General features: G+C 46.7%; 1 protein-coding gene across 9 annotated transcripts in view; it reads left to right on the top strand.

Moving 5' to 3' along the window:
- Positions 1 to 26,241, top strand: part of LOC106587844 (aryl hydrocarbon receptor nuclear translocator 2) — a 112,871-nt gene that overhangs the window by 70,578 nt on the left and 16,052 nt on the right. For 8 of the 9 annotated variants that reach the window (XM_045708576.2, XM_045708575.2, XM_045708572.2 and 5 more), the window contains 5 exons: positions 8,300 to 8,451; positions 16,960 to 17,035; positions 20,654 to 20,777; positions 21,581 to 21,683; positions 21,959 to 22,097. In XM_045708576.2, coding sequence (XP_045564532.1) covers positions 8,300 to 8,451; positions 16,960 to 17,035; positions 20,654 to 20,777; positions 21,581 to 21,683; positions 21,959 to 22,097 — 594 coding nt within the window. Of the gene's footprint in view, positions 1 to 8,299; positions 8,456 to 16,959; positions 17,036 to 20,653; positions 20,778 to 21,580; positions 21,684 to 21,958; positions 22,098 to 26,241 lie in introns of those variants that run through there. The other variant, XM_082969682.1, reaches the window with a different exon arrangement.

Raw genomic sequence — 26,241 nt, 5'->3', positions numbered from 1 at the left:
ATGGAGTATATGCAAATTGCCATCATACAAACTGAGGCAGCAGACTTTGTGAAAATTTGTATCATTCTCAAACCTTTTGGCCGCGACTGTATAGACCATTTGGACCAATGAGAACTTGCCACATGTAGCTATACAGTGGGGGGGGAAAGTATTTGATCCCCTGCTGATTTTGTACGTTTGCCCACTGACAAAGAAAGGATCAGTCTATCATTTTAATGGTAGGTTTATTTCAACAGTGAGAGACAGCATAACAACAAAAATATCCAGAAAAACGCATGTCAGAAATGTTATAAATTGATTTGCATTTTAATGAGGGAAATAAGTATTTGACCCCTTCTCAATCAGAAAGATTTCTGGATCCCAGGTGTCTTTTATACAGGAACAGTAGCTCCACATCAGTCAGAGTGCTGTCTGCTGATAGAATGATGGAAAACAGTAGCTCCACATCAGTCAGAGTGCTGTCTGCTGATAGAATGATGGAGAACAGTAGCTCCACATCAGTTAGAGTGCTGTCTGCTGATAGAATGCCTGTTGGTGAATTGTCATCCCAGTGGAGAAGTACAGCTGAGGGACAAGGTTGCTCTGATGCCGAGCAGAAATGACAATAAGAAGAATTTTAGATCTGCATTTACAAAACACAGCAAGATATTTCTTACCAGTTTCATGCACCTGTGTGGCTCAGCTGGTAGAATATGGCGCTTGCAACGCGAGGGTTGTGGGTTCGATTCCCACGGGGGACCAGTATGAAAAAAGTATGAACATTTATAGATAAGATCGTCTGCTAAATGACAAAAATGTAAATATATTTTTCCTGTGTAAAATGAAGAATTCTTTGTTAACACGACCCCTACGCTTAACTTGCTAGTTATCTAGTATGTGGCTAAGTAAAATAAGGTGATGGGGCATCATAATGTGAACAAAGAGGTTGAATTACAACAAAGAAGTTGAATTATGCTGTCTGGCAGTAAAGCCTTTGTCTTCCTGTCACACGCCAGTGGTTCCACTCAGGTCCTCTCCTGACCCTGTCACCCCGAGGTGAAGCGGGAGGCGCTCTTTATTTAAACACCAGTAGTCTGTCATTATGGTTGAATTAGACTGTGTAGAACAGACAGCCCGTTAGAACCGACAGCCCGTTAGAACCGACAGCCCGTTAGAACCGACAGCCCGTTAGAACCGACAGCCCGTTAGAACCGACAGCCCGTTAGAACCGACAGCCTGTTAGAACCGACAGGCCTTTAGAACAGACAGGCCTTTAGAACAGACAGGCCTTTAGAACCGACAGCCTGTTAGAACCGACAGGCCTTTAGAACAGACAGCCTGTTAGAACAGACAGCCCGTTAGAACCGACAGGCCTTTAGAACAGACAGGCTTTTAGAACAGACAGCCATGTTCACTACTTCTGACCAGGGCCCATGTTCACTACTTCTGACCAGGGCCCATGTTCACTACTTCTGACCAGGGCCCATGTTCACTACTTCTGACCAGGTCCCATGTTCACTACTTCTGACCAGGGCCCATGTTCACTACTTCTGACCAGGGCCCATGTTCACTACTTCTGACCAGGGCCCATGTTCACTACTTCTGACCAGGTCCCATGTTCACTACTTCTGACCAGGGCCCATGTTCACTACTTCTGACCAGGGCCCATGTTCACTACTTCTGACCAGGGCCCATGGGGAAAACCTGGGAAATTGGGGAAAGTTACTGGAATTGTACAACCCTAGACTCACCTGTAAATGAAACTATCAGAAACATGCTCTTTCTCAGGGGTGAGTTTCCACCAAACCATCAAGATCATCTTTAGCATTGAGACCATCGTTCATTCATTACCTACCGATGGACTTAGTAACCCACCTGGGGAATTAAAGGTCATAAATCTAGAGCCTTCGTCTGCCTAGCCTAAAGACTGGAGCCATGCCAAGGACTGGCAGACAGGCTAATACTATTGGCCAATCTGTAATGGTTTAAGATGTGCTCTGGAACACACTGCAGGGTCCAGTTTAGAAGGGTGAAACGTTCACAACTTCGCGGATAGAAATGTAAGGAATAGAGCAAACCCTATTGCCTAATCCTAATAAACTGGACTGACAGATCTGTTGTACATGATATATTTCTATCTGAGCACCCAGGTGTGTGTCCTCTGCATTGCTGTTCAGTGTGTCTGCCAGGGGAGCGCCGTGTACTGAACACCAGCAATGAGGTGAAAGGTGAAATATCAACATGTGTGTGAGAGAGACTATCCTTGAGGAATGTTTTGTTAGGGCAATATTATTTTACATGTTTCCTTGCAGGGAACAGAAACCCCACACACACTTACCTTTCTGACAGGCACACACACACACACACACACACACACACACACACACACACACACACACACACACACAAAATGTCTAAGACACGCACTCCTTACCCTCTGACACACAGATTCTCTCATCTGGCAGAGAGCTCACATCCACCTGTCTGGCCCAGATATCTCCTGATATGAGCAGCACAGAGACCTCAGCTCTATCACCCAGAGCTAACTGACAAGCCCTGTCAGCACACACACACATACATACTGCCTGCAGCACCACAGACAGACATAGAGACAGACAGGTAGCGCCAGACAGACAGACACAGGCAGCGCCAGACAGACAGACACAGGTAGCGCCAGACAGACACAGGTAGCGCGAGAGAGACTGACAGACACAGGTAGCGCGAGAGAGACTGACAGACACGGGTAGCGCGAGAGAGACTGACAGACACGGGTAGCGCGAGAGAGACTGACAGACACGGGTAGCGCGAGAGAGACTGACAGACACGGGTAGCGCGAGAGAGACTGACAGACACGGGTAGCGCGAGAGAGACTGACAGACACGGGTAGCGCGAGAGAGACTGACAGACACGGGTAGCGCGAGAGAGACTGACAGACACGGGTAGCGCGAGAGAGACTGACAGACACGGCTAGCGCGAGAGAGACTGACAGACACGGGTAGCGCGAGAGAGACTGACAGACACGGGTAGCGCGAGAGAGACTGACAGACACGGGTAGCGCGAGAGAGACTGACAGACACGGGTAGCGCGAGAGACTGACAGACACGGGTAGCGCGAGAGAGACTGACAGACACGGGTAGCGCGAGAGAGACTGACAGACACGGGTAGCGCGAGAGAGACTGACAGACACGGGTAGCGCGAGAGAGACTGACAGACACGGGTAGCGCGAGAGAGACTGACAGACACGGGTAGCGCGAGAGAGACTGACAGACACGGGTAGCGCGAGAGAGACTGACAGACACGGGTAGCGCGAGAGAGACTGACAGACACGGGTAGCGCGAGAGAGACTGACAGACACGGGTTAGTGCGAGAGAGACTGACAGACACGGGTAGCGCGAGAGAGACTGACAGACACGGGTAGCGCGAGAGAGACTGACAGACACGGGTAGCGCGAGAGAGACTGACAGACACGGGTAGCGCGAGAGAGACTGACAGACACGGGTAGCGCGAGAGAGACTGACAGACACGGGTAGCGCGAGAGAGACTGACAGACACGGGTAGCGCGAGAGAGACTGACAGACACAGGTAGCGCGAGAGAGACTGACAGACACGGGTAGTGCGAGAGAGACTGACAGACACAGGTAGCGCCAGACAGACAGACAGACAGACAGACAGACAGACAGACACAGGCAGGTAGCGAGACAGACGGACAGGTAAAGGGACAGGTGAAGGGACAGACGGACAGGTAAAGGGACAGGTGAGGGACAGACGGACAGGTAAAGGTACAGGTGAGGGACAGACGGACAGGTAAAGGTACAGGTGAAGGGACAGACGGACAGGTAAAGGTACAGGTGAAGGGACAGACGGACAGGTAAAGGGACAGGTGAAGGGACAGACGGACAGGTAAAGGGACAGGTGAAGGGACAGACGGACAGGTAAAGGTACAGGTGAAGGGACAGACGGACAGGTAAAGGGACAGGTCAAGGGACAGACGGACAGGTAAAGGTACAGGTGAAGGGACAGACGGACAGGTAAAGGTACAGGTGAAGGGACAGACGGACAGGTAAGGGGACAGGTGGAGGGACAGACGGACAGGTAAAGGGACAGGTAAAGGGACAGACGGACAGGTAAAGGTACAGGTGAAGGGACAGACGGACAGGTAAAGGTACAGGTGAAGGGACAGACGGACAGGTAAAGGGACAGGTGAAGGGACAGACGGACAGGTAAAGGGACAGGTGAAGGGACAGACGGACAGGTAAAGGTACAGGTGAAGGGACAGACGGACAGGTAAAGGTACAGGTGAAGGGACAGACGGACAGGTAAAGGGACAGGTGAAAGGACAGACGGACAGGTAAAGGGACAGGTGAAGGGACAGACGGACAGGTAAAGGTACAGGTGAAGGGACAGACGGACAGGTAAAGGGACAGGTGAAGGGACAGACGGACAGGTAAAGGTACAGGTGAAGGGACAGACGGACAGGTAAAGGGACAGGTGAAGGGACAGGTAAAGGTACAGGTGAAGGGACAGACAGACAGGTAAAGGGACAGGTGAAGGGACAGACGGACAGGTAAAGGTACAGGTAGAGGGACAGACGGACAGGTAAAGGGACAGGTCAAGGGACAGACGGACAGGTAAAGGGACAGGTGAAGGGACAGACGGACAGGTAAAGGCGGTAGGGGCAGCGCGGTAGGGACAGGCGGACAGACGGACAGGTAAAGGGACAGGTGGGACAGCGGACAGGACGGACAGGTGAAGGGACGGGACAGGTGGACAGGGGAGGCAGACGGACAGGTAAAGGGACAGGTGGAGGGGCAGGCAGGGGGGGGAGGGCGCGGACAGGTAAAGGGACAGGTCAAGGGACAGACGGACAGGTAAAGGGACAGGTGAAGGGACAGACGGACAGGTAAAGGGACAGGTGGAGGGACAGACGGACAGGTAAAGGGACAGGTGGAGGGGCAGATGGACAGGTAAAGGGACAGGTGGCGGGACAGACGGACAGGTAAAGGGACAGGTGGAGGGGCAGATGGACAGGTAAAGGGACAGGTGGAGGGGCAGATGGACAGGTAAAGGGACAGGTGGAGGGACAGACGGACAGGTAAAGGGACAGGTGGAGGGACAGACGGACAGGTAAAGGGACAGGTGAAGGGACAGACGGACAGGTAAAGGGACAGGTGAAGGGACAGACGGACAGGTAAAGGGACAGGTGGAGGGACAGACGGACAGGTAAAGGGACAGGTGGAGGGGCAGATGGACAGGTAAAGGGACAGGTGGCGGGACAGACGGACAGGTAAAGGGACAGGTGGAGGGGCAGATGGACAGGTAAAGGGACAGGTGGAGGGGCAGATGGACAGGTAAAGGGACAGGTGGAGGGACAGACGGACAGGTAAAGGGACAGGTGGAGAGGGGCAGATGGACAGGTAAAGGGACAGGTGGAGGGACAGACGGACAGGTAGAGAGAGAGAGACGCTGGTACCTTTATGTTCAGGTATTGACAGTCCAATAGCTTTGGCTCTCAGCTGTGTGTCAGCTTTGATTGGTTTGTATGCGATTGACTTTTGTGCAACACAGTTTTTCTTGGCAGAAAACCATTTTTGTTTTCCCAGCCTACTGACCGTTAATTCATTTAAAATCATCAGAGGCAGGTAATGACACACACACACACACACACACACACACACACACACACACACACACACACACACACGTAGAGTGTAGGAACCACTCCAGCTCAGGTAATGAAAGATTGAGAGATAGAGATGAGGGTTGTAAGTATTTTTCACTCAAATGCACTTCGTTCTCTTGCACACCATCTCTGTCTTGCTCTCTCTCTCCCTCTCTCTCCTGCTCTCTTTCTCTCCCTTCACCTCACCTCCTCTCTACCTCCTGTCTCTTTCTGTGTAGTTGCCACTATCAGTCCAGCCTCAGTCGCTGACAGTAGAGTAGAAGTATTGGGATAATTGGTGGTCCGTCTTACCAGCTGCGTCCCAGATGACACCCTATTCCCTTTATAGTGCACTACGTGCTCTGGTCTGAAGTAGTGCATTATGTAGGGAATATAGTGCCATTTGGGGTGCACCCTCTGGGCTGCAGCCCCATCCAGCCCTGGCCTTTCACTTCCTGGGATAGTCTCTCATACAGGTAATCATGACCTAGAAGACACAAACACACACAAAAACAGAGATACAAACAAGCACGGACACACACCTTCCAGTGTCTCTGTAGGTGAATCTCAAATCACGCTTAGTTCCATACACATAGTGCACTACTTAGCCCCAGGCTCAGGACAACAGTGGTGCAGTACATAGGGAATAGTGTGCCATTTGAGATTTGCTGCCAAGAACGACAGACTGCTCCACTATCTCTTCCTGTTACTGAGGTCACAGGTCATACATTCTGACCAATAGGATGCTCACTCCCTCCCTAGGCCATGTTTAAGCAATGAGAAACGCGGCTAATCCACATTTGCTCAAGTCAATAAGGAAATCAAAATTAGATGACATTTCTGGCCTTCTCCCACTGTTGTTTTGCTGGTGGTGCCCTCTGTGTGGAAGGAAAAACACTCTTCCATGTCTCTGAGATTGTCCACAGAGCTTTCATTACGATTGGCCATTTCAGATCCCCTAACTGAAAGCCATTTTGCATTTAGATGCAACGAAGCACATCCATTAGCCAGACTGACAGGTGAGGTTCACCGGTATGCTTATATATATATATATATATATATATATATATATATATATATATATATAGAGAGAGAGAGAGAGAGAGAGGAGAGAGAGAGAGAGAGAGAGAGAGAGAGAGAGAGAGAGAGAGAGAGAGAGAGAGAGAGAGAGAGAGAGAGAGAGAGAGAGAGAGAGAGGAGAGAGAGAGAGAGAGAGAGAGAGAGAGAGAGAGAGAGAGAGAGAGAGAGAGAGAGAGAGAGAGGAGAGAGAGAGAGAGGAGAGAGAGAGGAGAGAGAGAGAGAGAATATTTTATTTAACCAGGTAGGCTAGTTGAGAACAAGTTCTCATTTGCAACTGCGACCTGGCCAAGATTGAGCATAGCAATTCGACACATACAACAACAGAGTTTCACATGGAATAAACAAACATAAAATCAATAATACAGTATAAAAATCTATATACAGCATGTGCAAATGAGGTAAGATAAGGGAGGTAAGGCAATAAATAGGCCATGGTGGCAAAGTAATTACAATATAGCAATTAAACACTGGAATGGTGGATGTGCAGAAGATGAATGTGGACAGTAGAGATACTGGGGTGCAAAGGAGCAAGATAAATAAATAAATACAGTATGGGGATGAGGTAGATTGGATGGGCTATTTACAGATGGGCTATGTACAGGTGCTGTGAGCTGCTCTGACAGCTGGTGCTTAAAGCTAGTGAGGGAGATATGAGTCTCCAGCTTCAGAGATTTTTGCAGTTCGTGCCAGTCATTGGCAGCAGAGAACTGGAAGGAGAGGCAGCCAAAGGAAGAATTGGCTTTGGGGGTGACCAGTGAGATATACCTGCTGGAGCGCGTGCTACGGGTGGGTGCTGCTATGGTGACAAGTGAGCTGAGATAAGGCGGGGCTTTACCTAGCAAATACTTGTAAATGACCTGGAGCCAGTGGGTTTGGCGACGAGTATGAAGCGAGGGCCAGCCAACGAGAGCATACAGGTCGCAGTGGTGGGTAGTATATGGGCCTTTGGTGACAAAACGGATGGCACTGTAATAGACTGCATCCAATTTGTTGAGTAGCGTGTTGGAGGCTATTTTGTAGGTGTGTGTGTGTGTTTGTTCAGAATGGTGGGAGAGGTATGGGTGGGGAGATTAGACTGGTTGGAACCGAAAACCTAAAATCTTCTGAAGTCCACCAGATTTCCACGCTCCACACCAAAGATGGAGAAACTCTGAGGAAGACGTTAGTTTGATGGAGATGGATTAAAGCTGACCAAATAAGAAATGAATCAGCCTTTTTTTGTTGAGTACTCCCAACTCCTTCCTGCCTCAAATTACTCCTTTTTTTTCTTTGTAAGATGGAGGAACATTTCTCTCTCCTCTCTGTCTCTACAATATGTGCTGTTTTGAATTTGCTGATTTAAGCGTTTATATGTTGACCCCCCCCCCACAAACACACACGCAAGGTTCCCCTGCCCTCCACTCTAGGTGGTCAGATTGTTTGTGATGTGCCTTATCTAACCTTTGTCCTCCCTCCCCCTCTCCTTCCCTCCCTCTTCTCCCCTCCCTCTCTCCTTCCCTCCCCCTCTCCTTCCCTCCCCCTCTCCTTCTCTCCTTCCCTCCCTCTCTCCTTCCCTCCCTCTCTCCTTCCCTCCCTCTCCAGGTGGTAAAGTTGAAAGGCCAGGTGTTGTCTGTGATGTACAGGTTTCGTATGAAGAACAGAGAGTGGATGTTAATCCGCACCAGCTCCTTCACCTTCCAGAACCCCTACTCCGATGAGATCGAGTACATCATCTGTACCAACACCAACGTCAAGTAGGTGGACGCACACACACGGACCGACGCGCACACACAGAAATATTTACTTACATTGATCACACACACAGAGATAGATACTGAATAATAAAAACGTGTGTAAATTGTTGGCACACGTTTCATGTCCTGGGACAGACATGGACCAGTGGAATGTTCTAGACCAGGGTTGGTCCTGCCCCCCTGGTGCACTTTTTTGCCCTAGAACAACACAGCTGATTTGAAATAATCCTAGCTTGATGATGAGTTGGAAAGATGTCTTCTTTTGAATGGGATTCTAACATGTCCGAAGGAAATCCTCAACAGAAATACTGTGAAATGAAACTCCTCCTGGATTCTTTTTACATCTTTGAGTGTTGTACCTTCTGCATGTGTCTGGACTGGAATGACTCTACACACACCGCTGACACTTCACTCATTGCTCTGGTTGTTAACACACAGTCACACATACACACACACACACACATGCACACACAGTGCTCGTGCAACCAACACACACTTACTGACTATTAACACCAGTGTGACAGCATACAGGTCTGCTGCCCCAGTCAGTCAGTCAGTCAGCCATAATATTGACAGTACATGGCGTTGGAATGGTAGCAGTGTGTTTTGCTACCAACTGTTAAAGGTTCAGTATGGAGGATAATATTAACAGTGTGTTATTGATTCACGCCATGTTAATAAGGTGTTAAATTAAACATTTAAGGAAAGTATGTGTGTGTGTGTAACTTGGCCCATTTTCCCTTCTCTAAACAGTGTGTTTTGTAGGAGACAGGTTCCAGGTTGTGTTTGTTTTGGTCCCTCAGGTTCCACAAACCTGTTGGTTGGAACTGGGAGTACTGATCTAGGATCAGATCCCTCTATCCATGTGTTTTTATTCATTGTGATCTAAAAGGCAAAACTGATCCTAAGTCAGCACTCCTACTCTGAGAGGCTTGATACATAATGTCCCCATTGAATATGTGCTGTGACCAGGCCTCCAGTCTTAAAAGCTTTCAGTTTTCTTCTGGTCCACCATGATGTGCATACCAATGGCTTTAAAACACAGCCTTTAGCCATCAGCCTAGAAGGACTAGAGTGACCAGTTATAATAGTCACCTTTTTATTTCCTGCATAGCGTTTCCACACCTTTTACACTTAATTAGCGCTGTTAGCATTAGCATTTATGTTACTCAATGCCCTTACCAGTGATGCCATATTTTGTCTGTTTGGGAAACACTGCTGTAGCAGGCCCAGTTATCCCCTCTAGCTGTAGCAGGCCCATTTATCCCCTCTAGCTGTAGCAGGCCCAGTTATCCCCTCTAGCTGTAGCAGGCCCAGTTATCCCCTCTAGCTGTAGCAGGCCCATTTATTCCCTCTAGCTGTAGCAGGCTCATTTATCCCCTCTAGCTGTAGCAGGCCCAGTTATCCCCTCTAGCTGTAGCAGGCCCAGTTATCCCCTCTAGCTGTAGCAGGCCCAGTTATCCCCTCTAGCTGTAGCAGGCCCAGTTATCCCCTCTAGCTGTAGCAGGCCCAGTTATCCCCTCTAGCTGTAGCAGGCCCAGTTATCCCCTCTAGCTGTAGCAGGCTCATTTATCCCCTCTAGCTGTAGCAGGCTCATGTATCCCCTCTAGCTGTAGCAGGCTCATTTATCCCCTCTAGCTGTAGCAGGCCCAGTTATCCCCTCTAGCTGTAGCAGGCCCAGTTATCCCCTCTAGCTGTAGCAGGCCCATTTATCCCCTCTAGCTGTAGCAGGCCCAGTTATCCCCTCTAGCTGTAGCAGGCCCAGTTATCCCCTCTAGCTGTAGCAGGCCCAGTTATCCCCTCTAGCTGTAGCAGGCCCAGTTATCCCCTCTAGCAGAAACTGTATTGTAGAGTGTATGTGTGTGTTTGTGGATGCGTGTGCATGTTTTTGTGTGTATGTGCACGCCTGAGCATGTTTGTGTTTACGTACACGTGTTAACCTGTTAAGTGCGTGTGACTGCTTACCTGCACGGTTTTTCACCTGCACTACCAGGTCCTGGTCAGTAGGGGGCAGTAGCATCACTGTTGATTTTGTCACCGTGCCTAAATAGAGGCCAGAGAGGAAAAGGAAAGGCCTTTTAGTGGTTGAAAAATCAGAGAATGGGTGCAACCCTCATACCCCAGGACCATCAACATTGACTTTAAACTTGATCCTGACGCTTCCAACACTAACATCCCACTCACACTCCAGAGAACTGGGGAAACACTGGAAGAGTTCCGTTATTCCGTTTGGTTTAGATTGCTAGATTGTGATTGTTCTGCTCTCTCCTCCACCCGTTTGTGTGTGTGTGTGGAAACATGCTCTGAAACATCATTTTCTCAATCTCCTCAGACATTATAATGACTTAAGGAAGGTAGTAACAATGTTTCTGGAGATCAGATTAGTGGAGTAAACATTTGTGTGTGTGTGTGTGTGTGTGTGTGTGTGTGTGTGTGTGTGTGTGTGTGTGTGTGTGTGTGTGTGTGTGTGTGTGTGTGTGTGTGTGTGTGTGTGTGTGTGTGTGTGTGTGTGTGTGTATCCCTGTGTGTGCTCCGTTGTGTGGCAGCGTTCTCTCTAGCTGAGGTGAGAGCCAGGGCAGTGGAAACCTGGCTGCATAAAATATCTAATCTCATTCATCAACCCTCTACAACAGTTGTGAAGCTCAGCATCTGACCACTGGGGTACCTGAGCCAGTCTCACCCAGCGACACACACACACACAGGGTTATGAGACAGACCATCTATCTGGTTGTTGGTGTAACTGAGTGTTTCTCTGTAGTAAATGTATTGTCCGTGAGAGACACCACTCTGTTTCTTCTCTCTCATCTCTGGTGTGCCCTCGTTCACTTCCCCTCCAAGATTTAAGAGTTTGATTGATGTCGAGCGACTGCCATATTTCTTTCCTATGGGCCCTGGTCAAAACCACTGCACTATGTAGGGAGTAGGATGCCATTTAGGACGTAGCCCAATGCTTTAACATTCTTGAGGGGGAGTGAATGAGTGCACACTTCATATATTAGGGAAAGAATATAGGGATCTGGACAATGTGTTTACTCTCCTGGGTTATATCCCCCTCTCATATTGGATATCTCTTCACCAACGATAGATTACACACCCAATCATTTGTGGAGACCTAGCTGGGCATATATCCATGTATACAGCCCATATATTGCCACACACACACAGAGTGCAGGCCAGGCCGTATGTCATTACTGTGGTAGCAACTACTACTGGACCAAATAAAGAAAGTAAGATGTAGTTGTGTGGGAAGCCAGTGGAGAAAGCCCTGTTATTTCAGAGCTGGCTGCAGTACACACTGTGGGCCTTGGACAATGAAAATACCATACAATGCATGGTGAATGCACCTACACTATACATACAACAGTATGTGGACACCCCTTCAAATTAGTACATTAGGCTATTTCAGCCACACCTGTTGAACACACAGCCATGCAATCTCAACAGACAAACATTGGCAGTATAATGGCCTGTAATGAAGAGCTCAGTGACTTTCAATGTAGCACCGTCATAGGATGCCACCTTTCCAAGCAGTCAGTTTGTACAATTTCTGCCCTGCTAAATCGTCTGTCCTCGGTTGCAACACTCACTTCCGAGTTCCAAACTGCCTCTGGAAGAAACGTCAACACAATAACTGTTCGTGAGGAGCTTCATGAAATGGGTTTCCATGGCCAAACAGCCCCACACAAGCCTAAGATCACCATGCTCAGTGCCAAGCGTTGGCTGGAGTGTTGTAAAGCTCACCGCCATTGGACTCTGGAGCAGTGGAAACGCGTTCTCTGGAGTGATGAATCACGCTTCACCATCTGGCAGTCTGACGGATGAATATGGGTTTGGCGGATGCCAGGAGAATGCATAGTGCCTGTTTTTCATGGTTCGGGCCCCTTAGTTCCAGTGAAGGGAAATCATAACGTTAGAGCATACAATGACATTCTAGACAATTCTGTGCTTCCAACTTTGTGGCAACAGTTTGGGGAAGGCCCTTTCCTGATTCAGCAGGACAATGCCCCCATGCATAAAGCGAGGTCCGTACAGAAATGGTTTGTCGAGATTGGTGTGGAAGAACTTGACTGGCCTGCACAGAGCCCTAACCTCAACCCATTGAAAACCATTGGGATGAATTGGAACGCTGACTGCGAGCCAGGCCTAATCGCCCAACATCAGTGCCCGACCACACTGACGCTCTTGTGTCCCCGCAGCAATGTTCCAACATCAAGTGGAAAGCCTTCCCAGAAGAGTGGGGGCTGTTATAGCAGCAAAGGGGGGGACCAACTCCATATTAAAGCCCATGATTCTGGAATGAGATGTTCAATGAGCAGGTGTTCACATACTGTTGGTCATGCAGTGTATCTGGATTAAAGGGAATCCAACATTGTAATGGAGAGTGTGTATTCTAACAGCTGCATGGTAGTGTGGTCTATGTTCCAACTGGCTTTCTGACTGTCCTTTAGCCTGCAGGAGTGCAGAAGGAGATGACTTTGGAACCATGACAGACCCACACCTCACACACTGCCCCTTCTCAGTGTGCCTCAGTTGTTGAGCAAGCCAACAGAGCCATCTGTAATGGTTAGTAATGTTGGCTGGCTCTAGGTTGGAACCATAAACTGAGATATTAGAGGCTAGCCTCCACTTCTGGGACTGTTTCTGGGACTGTTTCTCTTTAGGAAGTCATCCGTGGAGGGCTTTTGTGTGTGCGTGCGTGCATTGGCATTGGCATTGTTACCATGGCTACCAGCCTCAGGCTGCCCGCTTGCACCCTTGCTACATCCCATCAGCCACTGCTACGTGACCTGGCTGCTTCCCTCAGAACTCCACTATTAGGCCAGCTCTGAATGTGTGGGCAGAGCACACACACACACACACACACATCATAGCAGCCAAGTCACCAATGAAGCCATTCCCCATCCGCTGTTTAACACCGCTGGAGTTTACCCAGGGGCATCAGAGCAGAACAACAACAAATTATTAACCTTAGTAACTCATCTGCATCACACACGCACGTACAAGTGCACACATACACACACACTTACAAACCCACACACACACGTCAGACACACACACTCTGAACCTCTGGCCCTGATGTGAAATAAATAAATAACTGGTTCCATTTTCATAATAATGTTTCTTCCCGACCGTGTGATGCAGAGTGCTGTACAGGTGCTTAAACAGGACACTGTGGAACTGTGCTGGAAACTTGGAGACGGCTTGGCTGGACTTATTTATGCACATTCTTCAGAAGTTCAAATATCCTCTGGAGTTTTCCTGGCCAAGTGTTATCCATCTTAGTCCTCTCTCAGTCCAGGTGACCTCTGTGTGCTCACCCCTCCTCCCTCCCTACATCTCTACCTCCTATTCTCCTCTACTCTCCTCTCGTCTGGGAGAGAGAGAGAGAATATTCACTGCAGGTGTCTCTTTGAGAGGACACTAAACATAATGGGGTTTTGAAGTAGTTTGTTTTCCTCAGTGGAAGCTCTTTATTCCTAGTGACAGGTGTTTTTGATCAGGACACAAACACACAGGCATACACACACTGGCGCTCTGGCCGTCATATATTCTAGTTACTCACATTAGGTTTGTTGTCAGACGCTAGGCTCTTATAGGCTGTGACGGCCAGGGCCACTAAGTTCAGCACAGCACCAGTCTATGTACACTGCTAGGGGACGCTTTCATGTTGTTAACGCGTTTCTCTCTCTCTCTCTCTCTCTCTCTCTCTCTCTCTCTCTCTCTCTCTCTCTCTCTCTCTCTCTCTCTCTCTCTCTCTCTCTCTCTCTCTCTCTCTCTCTCTCTCTCTCTCTCTCTCTCTCTCTCTCTCTCTCTCTCTCTCTCTCTCTCTCTCTCTCTCTCTCTCTCTCTCTCTCTCCTCTCTCTCTCTCTCTCTCTCTCCTCTCTCCTCTCTCTCTCTCTCTCTCTCTCTTTGACATTCAGGAATTGATTTGAGGCAGGAAAGGAGGAAGTAGTTTCTCTTTCTCTCTCATTCTTTCTGTTAGATATTCAGTCATTTATTTGAGACAGGAAAGGAGGACTGTTGTGATGTACTTAGAGAGAGAAAGCAAAAAGAGACAGAGATGAGCTGTCAATTTCCTAAGGTCTGTCTGTGGACTCAAACCTAACTGGTCCTCTGTAGTCTAAAGTGGCCTCCTCCTCTCCTCTCCTCATCGCGTCTCCTCAGAGAGAGAGAGAGAGCTGCATACTTCTCATGGCAGGAGAAGAAAAACTGTTTGTTTCTCTCTGGGTAAATAGGAAATGTCAGGGTTGGATGCTCCAGAAAATAACTTAGCAGGAAATCACTCCGAGGCTTCTGAAATTAAGGGCCTGAATTAGATTCTGTGGTGCAATTTGCCAGCGACAAATGGATTCCAGGCACAAGTGTGTGTGTGTGTGTGTGTGTGTGTGTGTGTGTGTGTGTGTGTGTGTGTGTGTGTGTGTGTGAGAGAGAAATACAGTCATTCTGTTGCCAGCTTACTAATGATGCATAAGAGCTGACAGGAGACATTCTGTCTGGAAATGGTTGAGTTTAAAAACAGCTCTTGAAACATCTTATTGCCGCCACATTGACTATTGGGAATATTTGTTTGCATGCAGGTGTTGCTCTTCTTGTTTAGGCATTTACAATACACTGACTCTGCAACAATGGATGTATCCCAGCCGGTACCCTAAGAGTCAACGACTATTGACCAGGGCCCATAGGAAGCTATGAAGGGAAAAGGGTGCCATTTGGGACACAGGTCATTTTATTCATTACATAACCTTTCCCCTACAAAACAAAAAGGCCTGTTTTTGAGAGTACCGAATTAGAATCTGTTGTTTCCCAGTGTATAGAAGACACAGTTAGAATCTGTTGTTTCCCAGTGTATAGAAGACACAGTTAGAATCTGTTGTTTCCCAGTGTATAGAAGACACAGTTAGAATCTGTTGTTTCCCAGTGTATAGAAGACACAGTTAGAATCTGTTGTTTCCCAGTGTATAGAAGACACAGTTAGAACCTGTTGTTTCCCAGTGTATAGAAGACACAGTTAGAACCTGTTGTTTCCCAGTGTATAGAAGACACAGTTAGAATCTGTTGTTTCCCAGTGTATAGAAGACACAGTTAGAACCTGTTGTTTCCCAGTGTATAGAAGACACAGTTAGAACCTGTTGTTTCCCAGTGTATAGAAGACACAGTTAGAATCTGTTGTTTCCCAGTGTATAGAAGACACAGTTAGAATCTGTTGTTTCCCAGTGTATAGAAGACACAGTTAGAACCTGTTGTTTCCCAGTGTATAGAAGACACAGTTAGAACCTGTTGTTTCCCAGTGTATAGAAGACACAGTTAGAATCTGTTGTTTCCCAGTGTATAGAAGACACAGTTAGAATCTGTTGTTTCCCAGTGTATAGAAGACACAGTTAGAATCTGTTGTTTCCCAGTGTATAGAAGACACAGTTAGAACCTGTTGTTTCCCAGTGTATAGAAGACACAGTTAGAACCTGTTGTTTCCCAGTGTATAGAAGACACAGTTAGAACCTGTTGTTTCCCAGTGTATAGAAGACACAGTTAGAACCTGTTGTTTCCCAGTGTATAGAAGACACAGTTAGAATCTGTTGTTTCCCAGTGTATAGAAGACACAGTTAGAATCTGTTGTTTCCCAGTGTATAGAAGACACAGTTAGAATCTGTTGTTTCCCAGTGTATAGAAGACACAGTTAGAATCTCTTGTTTTCCAGTGTATAGAAGACACAGTTAGAACCTGTTGTTTCCCAGTGTATAGAAGACACAGTTAGAACCTGTTGTTTCCCAGTGTATAGAAGACACAGTTAGAATCTGTTGTTTCCCAGTGTATAGAAGACACAGTTAGAATCTGTTGTTTCCCAGTGTATAGAAGACACAGTTAGAACCTGTTGTTTCCCAGTGTATAGAAGACACAGTTAGAATCTGTTGTTTCCCAGTGTATAGAAGACACAGTTAGAATCTGTTGTTTCCCAGTGTATAGAAGACACAGTTAGAACCTGTTGTTTCCCAGTGTATAGAAGACACAGTTAGAATCTGTTGTTTCCCAGTGTATAGAAGACACAGTTAGAATCTGTTGTTTCCCAGTGTATAGAAGACACAGTTAGAATCTGCTCCTTGTTAAGAGGCAGAGCCTGGACAGCTGTGAGTAGGGAGAGAGAACTAGAGCAAGGGAAAGAGAGAAAACAAGGGAATGATGAAGACAGAAAGGGATGGAGAGGGGAGAGAGCAGCCTGTTACCCCCTATAGTCATTCAGCACAGATGGACAGACCAGCTTGTAGTCTGTATTTAATAGTATTCACAAAGGACCCTTGGGTTTTTCCAGTTGGTCAATGTTCTGATTTGTTCTACAGCCGTTAGGGTGCCAGGTGTGGTATCTTGCTGGTACGTTTGGATGCTGGTGTTTTGCTATTGTGTATCACTAACTTGACCATCTGTTACTAATAATACAATCTAAAGAGGAAACATCAAAGCGATGGTATTGTGTGATTCTGTGTTAATGTGTTGTCATTGTGTGTGTTCTCCAGGCAGCTCCAACAGCAGCAGCAGGCAGAGCTGGAGGTCCATCAGAGAGACGGCCTGACAGCCTATGACCTATCACAGGTACCCCACAGGACCCCTATAGCTGGCCTTATACCTGCCTGTTCATAATATAACATATAACATTGTGTCTTCCCTATACCCACTGTACCCAGTGTGGCCCACTTACCTGTCCATACCCCTGGCTTTTCATGCTAGACAGCTTCTGAAGCTGTTGATTGTATATCATTAAAGGCCCAGTGCAGTCAAAAATGTGATTTTTCTCTGTTTTATATATATTTACATACTATGAGGTTGGAATAATACTGTGGAATTGTGAATATTATGATAATGCCCTTTTTTTAGGTTAAGAGCTATTTGAAAAGACCGCCTGAAATTTCAGCCTGTTTTTGGTGGGATGGCGTTTTGGTCTGCCTGGTGACATCACCAGGTGGTCAATTAGTTAATAGACCAATAAGAAAGCGTTCCAAACCTCTCTGCCAATAACAGCTAGTTTTCGGTTTTCCCCTCACAGAAATTGCTCTTTGCAAAGAAGCTATTTTTGTTTCTTTATGACCATTTTAATTCAAAACAATTACAGTAAGGTAATTGTTACCCATAAATTATTTAATATTGAGATTAAAAAAATGGCTGCATTGGACATTTAAGAGGGCTCAACTGTATAACAGGCTTGGGGTCAATTCCATTTTAATTCAGTCAATTCAGGAAGTTAACAGAAATGTAATTTGTCCTCGATGCTTGTCTGAGGGAAAAAAAAACATTGAAATTGGAATTTCAGTTTAGCTCCTGAACTGACTAAATTCAAATGGAATTGATCCCAATCCTGCTGTATAAATACACTTTCTAAGGTTTCATTAAGTGAAGAGGTCCTTCTGTCCTCTCTTTCTAGCTGTTGACTGTACATCAGTTTCTAGGGTTTCATTAAGTGAAGAGGTCCTTCTCTCCTCTCTTTCTAGCTGTTGACTGTACATCAGTTTCTAGGGTTTCATTAAGTGAAGAGGTCCTTCTCTCCTCTCTTTCTAGCTGTTGACTGTACATCAGTTTCTAGGGTTTCATTAAGTGAAGAGGTCCTTCTCTCCTCTCTTTCCTTTAGCTGTTGACTGTACATCAGTTTCTAGGGTTTCATTAAGTGAAGAGGTCCTTCTCTCCTCTCTTTCTAGCTGTTGACTGTACATCAGTTTCTAGGGTTTCATTAAGTGAAGAGGTCCTTCTGTCCTCTCTTTCTAGCTGTTGACTGTACATCAGTTTCTAGGGTTTCATTAAGTGAAGAGGTCCTTCTCTCCTCTCTTTCTAGCTGTTGACTGTACATCAGTTTCTAGGGTTTCATTAAGTGAAGAGGTCCTTCTCTCCTCTCTTTCTAGCTGTTGACTGTACATCAGTTTCTAGGGTTTCATTAAGTGAAGAGGTCCTTCTCTCCTCTCTTTCTAGCTGTTGACTGTACATCAGTTTCTAGGGTTTCATTAAGTGAAGAGGTCCTTCTCTCCTCTCTTTCTAGCTGTTGACTGTACATCAGTTTCTAGGGTTTCATTAAGTGAAGAGGTCCTTCTGTCCTCTCTTTCTAGCTGTTGACTGTACATCAGTTTCTAGGGTTTCATTAAGTGAAGAGGTCCTTCTCTCCTCTCTTTCTAGCTGTTGACTGTACATCAGTTTCTAGGGTTTCATTAAGTGAAGAGGTCCTTCTCTCCTCTCTTTCTAGCTGTTGACTGTACATCAGTTTCTAGGGTTTCATTAAGTGAAGAGGTCCTTCTCTCCTCTCTTTCTAGCTGTTGACTGTACATCAGTTTCTAGGGTTTCATTAAGTGAAGAGGTCCTTCTCTCCTCTCTTTCTAGCTGTTGACTGTACATCAGTTTCTAGGGTTTCATTAAGTGAAGAGGTCCTTCTCTCCTCTCTTTCTAGCTGTTGACTGTACATCAGTTTCTAGGGTTTCATTAAGTGAAGAGGTCCTTCTCTCCTCTCTTTCCTTTAGCTGTTGACTGTACATCAGTTTCTAGGGTTTCATTAAGTGAAGAGGTCCTTCTCTCCTCTCTTTCTAGCTGTTGACTGTACATCCGTTTCTAGGGTTTCATTAAGTGAAGAGGTTCTTCTCTCCTCTCTTTCTAGCTGTTGACTGTACATCAGTTTCTAGGGTTTCATTAAGTGAAGAGGTCCTTCTCTCCTCTCTTTCTAGCTGTTGACTGTACATCAGTTTCTAGGGTTTCATTAAGTGAAGAGGTCCTTCTCTCCTCTCTCTCTAGCTGTTGACTGTACATCAGTTTCTAGGGTTTCATTAAGTGAAGAGGTCCTTCTCTCCTCTCTCTCTAGCTGTTGACTGTACATCAGTTTCTAGGGTTTCATTAAGTGAAGAGGTCCTTCTCTCCTCTCTTTCCTCTAGCTGTTGACTGTACATCAGTTTCTAGGGTTTCATTAAGTGAAGAGGTCCTTCTCTCCTCTCTTTCTAGCTGTTGACTGTACATCAGTTTCTAGGGTTTCATTAAGTGAAGAGGTCCTTCTCTCCTCTCTTTCTAGCTGTTGACTGTACATCAGTTTCTAGGGTTTCATTAAGTGAAGAGGTCCTTCTCTCCTCTCTTTCTAGCTGTTGACTGTACATCAGTTTCTAGGGTTTCATTAAGTGAAGAGGTCCTTCTCTCCTCTCTCTCTAGCTGTTGACTGTACATCAGTTTCTAGGGTTTCATTAAGTGAAGAGGTCCTTCTCTCCTCTCTTTCTAGCTGTTGACTGTACATCAGTTTCTAGGGTTTCATTAAGTGAAGAGGTCCTCCTCTCCTCTCTTTCCTTTAGCTGTTGACTGTACATCAGTTTCTAGGGTTTCATTAAGTGAAGAGGTCCTTCTCTCCTCTCTTTCTAGCTGTTGACTGTACATCAGTTTCTAGGGTTTCATTAAGTGAAGAGGTCCTTCTCTCCTCTCTTTCTAGCTGTTGACTGTACATCAGTTTCTAGGGTTTCATTAAGTGAAGAGGTCCTTCTCTCCTCTCTCTCTAGCTGTTGACTGTACATCAGTTTCTAGGGTTTCATTAAGTGAAGAGGTCCTTCTCTCCTCTCTTTCTAGCTGTTGACTGTACATCAGTTTCTAGGGTTTCATTAAGTGAAGAGGTCCTTCTCTCCTCTCTTTCTAGCTGTTGACTGTACATCAGTTTCTAGGGTTTCATTAAGTGAAGAGGTCCTTCTCTCCTCTCTTTCTAGCTGTTGACTGTACATCAGTTTCTAGGGTTTCATTAAGTGAAGAGGTCCTTCTCTCCTCTCTTTCTAGCTGTTGACTGTACATCAGTTTCTAGGGTTTCATTAAGTGAAGAGGTCCTTCTCTCCTCTCTTTCTAGCTGTTGACTGTACATCAGTTTCTAGGGTTTCATTAAGTGAAGAGGTCCTTCTCTCCTCTCTTTCTAGCTGTTGACTGTACATCAGTTTCTAGGGTTTCATTAAGTGAAGAGGTCCTTCTCTCCTCTCTTTCTAGCTGTTGACTGTACATCAGTTTCTAGGGTTTCATTAAGTGAAGAGGTCCTTCTCTCCTCTCTTTCTAGCTGTTGACTGTACATCAGTTTCTAGGGTTTCATTAAGTGAAGAGGTCCTTCTCTCCTCTCTTTCTAGCTGTTGACTGTACATCAGCAAGGGGGATATACTCACACCCTTGTATAAATAAAGTTAGTATTACTAAATGAAGTTATCCTTCCCTCCTGTCTCCCTCCAGGTGCCCGTTCCCAGTGTGGGAGGAGGGGTTCACGAGGCGGGCAAGAACACTGACAAGACGGACACCATGTTCTCACAGGAGAGAGACCCGCGCTTTGCTGACATGTACTCCGGCATCTCAGGCTGTACGACATCTAGTTATTTTCTCACCTCTACTCGTCTTGTTACGTGTGTGTGTGTGTGTGTGTGTGTGTGTGTGTGTGTGTGTGTGTGTGTGTGTGTGTGTGTGTGTGTGTGTGTGTGTGTGTGTGTGTGTGTGTGTGTGTGTGTGTGTGAATGTAAAACAACCTCCACACAACTCAATCAGAACTGGACTTTCTCCTCTCTCTCTCGCTCTCTCTCCCTCTCCATTCCCTCCCTCTCTCTGACTGTGTGGTGTATTTTATCTCTCTCCCTCTCCATTCCTTCCCTCTTTCTATCTCTCCATTCCCTCCCTCTCTCTGACTGTGTGGTGTATTTTATCTCTCTCCATTCCTTCCCTTTTTCTATCTCTCCATTCCCTCCCTCTCTGACTGTGTGGTGTATTTTATCTCTCTCTCCCTCTCTCTGAATGTTTCTGTCTCTCTCTCCCTCCCTATATCTGTCTGGCTCTCACTCTGTCTCTCCCTCCATCTCTCTTTCCCTCTGTCTTTCTCTCTGTATGTCTCCCTGTCTCTGTCTCCCTGTCTCTGTCTCCCTCTCCCTCTCTCTCTCTGTATGTATCTTTGTCTCTCTCCCCCTCTCCCTGTATGTCTCTCTCTCTCTGTCCCTCTCTCTGTCTGCCTCTCTTTCTGTCTCTCTGTCTGCTTTTCTTTCTCTCTCTCTGTATGTCTCTATTTGTCTGTCTTTCCCTCTTTCTAAATATCTTCCTCTGAATGTCTCTCTGAATGTCTGTCTCTCCCTCTATATATCTCTCTCTATAAACGGTGTGTGTATTGTGTGGTTCCAGCTGGTGAGAAGAAGATGATGGTTCCTTCGTCTACGGCGGGAGGTCAGCAGCTCTACTCCCAGAACTCTCCCTTCCAGCCCGGACACTCTGCCAAGAGCTTCAGGTACACCTCTCTGTGTGTCTGTGTGTGTGTCTGTGTGGGTCTGTGTGGGTCTGTGTGGGTCTGTGTGTGCGGGCATGCATGCACATTAGCATGTGTGTTTAAAGTTGAAAGCCATAGGGAAAGACAGGGCCTCAGGTGATGGTTAAACAATTGAGCAGACTAGAGTTGACAGATGTGAACAGTTAAATGTGTTGTTAAAGTATACATTAAATATGACCGTCTGCAGGGGCCCATATAAAGTCTGTCTGTCTGTCTGTCTGTGTTTTTTTACACAGCTCCTCAGTGATCCATGTCCCGGGGGTGAACGATATCCAGCCGTCGGGATCGTCCAATCAGAACCTAGCTCAGATCTCCAGACAGCTCAACCCAGGACAGGTGACCTGGACTGGCAACAGACCCCCGTTCTCTGGCCAGGTACACACACACACACACACACACACACACACACACACACACACACACACACACACACAGACTATTAACATACCCTACCTTCTCAGGCCAGGTCTCACACACACAGGACTAGTAACATACCCTACCTTCTCAGGCCAGGTCTCACACACACAGACTAGTAACATGCCCTACCTTCTCAGGCCAGGTCTCACACACACAGGACTAGTAACTGACCCTACCTTCTCAGGCCAGGTCTCACACACACAGGACTAGTAACATACCCTGCCTTCTCAGGCCAGGTCTCACACACACAGACTAGTAACATACCCTACCTTCTCAAGCCAGGTCTCACACACACAGGACTAGTAACATACCCTACCTTCTCAGGCCAGGTCTCACACACAGGACTAGTAACTGACCCTACCTTCTCAGGCCAGGTCTCACACACACAGGACTAGTAACTGACCCTACCTTCTCAGGCCAGGTCTCACACACACAGGACTAGTAACTGACCCTACCTTCTCAGGCCAGGTCTCACACACACAGGACTAGTAACATACCCTACCTTCTCAGGCCAGGTAAAAAACACAGACCTGAACATGTAGCAGAGATGATTTGTGTTGTGAGTAGAGTCAGACAGAATCCAGAAATCTGAAAGTGAATAAATATCTGTAGAATCAATCCAGACGTGGTTCCATTCCAGATGTAATGCGTAGGTGTTTTCTAGTCAGGCAGACGACACACTGATCACACACTGACTCCCATAGCTACTGCTACAGAATGTAGTCATGTCTCCTTTGATTGACAACAGCTAGCCAATAGCATCATTAGCATTTCTAATGAAATGCGTTTCAGTGGTCGCTATGCAGATTCTCTTTCCTTCTCTCTCTCTCTTTCTCCTCGCTTCAGTGAATCTCATCAGCAGAGCCTGATAATGGTGTGTGTGTGTGTGTGTGTGTGTGTGTGTGTGTGTGTGTGTGTGTGTGTGTGTGTGTGTGTGTGTGTGTGTCTCTGATCTGCATATCGGACCACACGACATGCGTGCTAAGGGGTGTGTGTTGAGCATATGGTGTTTAGCAGGATCATCTGTCTTCTCCTCAATCTACACCAGTAACACACACACGTCTCTCTGCTAGTCTAGTACAACACACACGTCTCTCTGCTGGTCTAGTACAACACACACGTCTCTCTGCTAGTCTAGTACAACACACACGTCTCTCTGCTAGTCTAGTACAACACACACGTCTCTCTGCTAGTCTAGTACAACACACACGTCTCTCTGCTAGTCTAGTACAACACACACGTCTCTCTGCTAGTCTAGTACAACACACACGTCTCTCTGCTAGTCTAGTACAACACACACGTCTCTCTGCTAGTCTAGTACAACACACACGTCTCTCTGCTAGTCTAGTACAACACACACGTCTCTCTGCTAGTCTAGTAAAACACACACGTCTCTCTGCTAGTCTAGTACAACACACACGTCTCTCTGCTAGTCTAGTACAACACACACGTCTCTCTGCTAGTCTAGTACAACACACACGTCTCTCTGCTAGTCTAGTAAAACACACACGTCTCTCTGCTAGTCTAGTACAACACACGTCTCTCTGCTAGTCTAGTAAAACACACACGTCTCTCTGCTAGTCTAGTAAAACACACACGTCTCTCTGCTAGTCTAGTACAACACACACGTCTCTCTGCTAGTCTAGTAAAACACACACGTCTCTCTGCTAGTCTAGTAAAACACACACGTCTCTCTGCTAGTCTAGTAAAACACACACGTCTCTCTGCTAGTCTAGTACAACACACACGTCTCTCTGCTAGTCTAGTACAACACACACGTCTCTCTGCTAGTCTAGTACAACACACACGTCTCTCTGCTAGTCTAGTACAACACACACGTCTCTCTGCTAGTCTAGTACAACACACACGTCTCTCTGCTAGTCTAGTACAACACACACGTCTCTCTGCTAGTCTAGTACAACACACGTCTCTCTGCTAGTCTAGTACAACACACACGTCTCTCTGCTAGTCTAGTAAAACACACACGTCTCTCTGCTAGTCTAGTACAACACACACGTCTCTCTGCTAGTCTAGTAAAACACACACGTCTCTCTGCTAGTCTAGTACAACACACACGTCTCTCTGCTAGTCTAGTACAACACACACGTCTCTCTGCTAGTCTAGTACAACACACACGTCTCTCTGCTAGTCTAGTACAACACACACGTCTCTCTGCTAGTCTAGTAAAACACACACGTCTCTCTGCTGGTCTAGTAAAACACACACGTCTCTCTGCTGGTCTAGTAAAACACACACGTCTCTCTGCTAGTCTAGTACAACACACACACGTCTCTCTGCTAGTCTAGTACAACACACACGTCTCTCTGCTAGTCTAGTACAACACACACGTCTCTCTGCTAGTCTAGTACAACACACACGTCTCTCTGCTAGTCTAGTACAACACACGTCTCTCTGCTAGTCTAGTAAAACACACACGTCTCTCTGCTAGTCTAGTAAAACACACACGTCTCTCTGCTGGTCTAGTAAAACACACACGTCTCTCTGCTGGTCTAGTACAACACACACGTCTCTCTGCTGGTCTAGTACAACACACACGTCTCTCTGCTAGTCTAGTACAACACACACGTCTCTCTGCTAGTCTAGTACAACACACACGTCTCTCTGCTAGTCTAGTACAACACACACGTCTCTCTGCTAGTCTAGTAAAACACACACGTCTCTCTGCTAGTCTAGTACAACACACACGTCTCTCTGCTAGTCTAGTACAACACACACGTCTCTCTGCTAGTCTAGTACAACACACACGTCTCTCTGCTAGTCTAGTACAACACACACGTCTCTCTGCTAGTCTAGTACAACACACACGTCTCTCTGCTAGTCTAGTACAACACACACGTCTCTCTGCTAGTCTAGTACAACACACACGTCTCTCTGCTAGTCTAGTACAACACACACGTCTCTCTGCTAGTCTAGTACAACACACACGTCTCTCTGCTAGTCTAGTACAACACACACGCCTCTCTGCTAGTCTAGTACAACACACACGTCTCTCTGCTAGTCTAGTACAACACACACGTCTCTCTGCAAGTCTAGTACAACACACACGCCTCTCTGCAAGTCTAGTACAACACACACGTCTCTCTGCTAGTCTAGTACAACACACACGTCTCTCTGCTGGTCTAGTACAACACACACGTCTCTCTGCTGGTCTAGTACAACACACACGTCTCTCTGCTAGTCTAGTACAACACACACGTCTCTCTGCTAGTCTAGTAAAACACACACGTCTCTCTGCTAGTCTAGTACAACACACACGTCTCTCTGCTAGTCTAGTAAAACACACGTCTCTCTGCTAGTCTAGTTCAACACACACGTCTCTCTGCTAGTCTAGTACAACACACACGTCTCTCTGCTAGTCTAGTACAACACACACGTCTCTCTGCTAGTCTAGTACAACACACACGTCTCTCTGCTAGTCTAGTACAACACACGTCTCTCTGCTAGTCTAGTAAAACACACGTCTCTCTGCTAGTCTAGTAAAACACACACGTCTCTCTGCTAGTCTAGTAAAACACACACGTCTCTCTGCTAGTCTAGTACAACACACACGTCTCTCTGCTAGTCTAGTAAAACACACACGTCTCTCTGCTAGTCTAGTACAACACACACGTCTCTCTGCTAGTCTAGTAAAACACACACGTCTCTCTGCTAGTCTAGTAAAACACACACGTCTCTCTGCTAGTCTAGTACAACACACACGTCTCTCTGCTAGTCTAGTAAAACACACACGTCTCTCTGCTAGTCTAGTACAACACACACGTCTCTCTGCTAGTCTAGTACAACACACACGTCTCTCTGCTAGTCTAGTACAACACACACGTCTCTCTGCTAGTCTAGTACAACACACGTCTCTCTGCTAGTCTAGTAAAACACACACGTCTCTCTGCTGGTCTAGTACAACACACACGTCTCTCTGCTGGTCTAGTACAACACACACGTCTCTCTGCGGGGTCTAGTACAACACACGTCTCTCTGCTAGTCTAGTACAACACACACGTCTCTCTGCTAGTCTAGTACAACACACACGTCTCTCTGCTAGTCTAGTAAAACACACACGTCTCTCTGCTAGTCTAGTAAAACA

Source organism: Salmo salar, chromosome 26 (genome assembly GCF_965601325.2).
Source record: "Salmo salar chromosome 26, fSalSal1, whole genome shotgun sequence".
NCBI lineage: Eukaryota > Metazoa > Chordata > Actinopteri > Salmoniformes > Salmonidae > Salmo > Salmo salar.
This window is presented reverse-complemented; position numbering and strand designations above follow the sequence as displayed.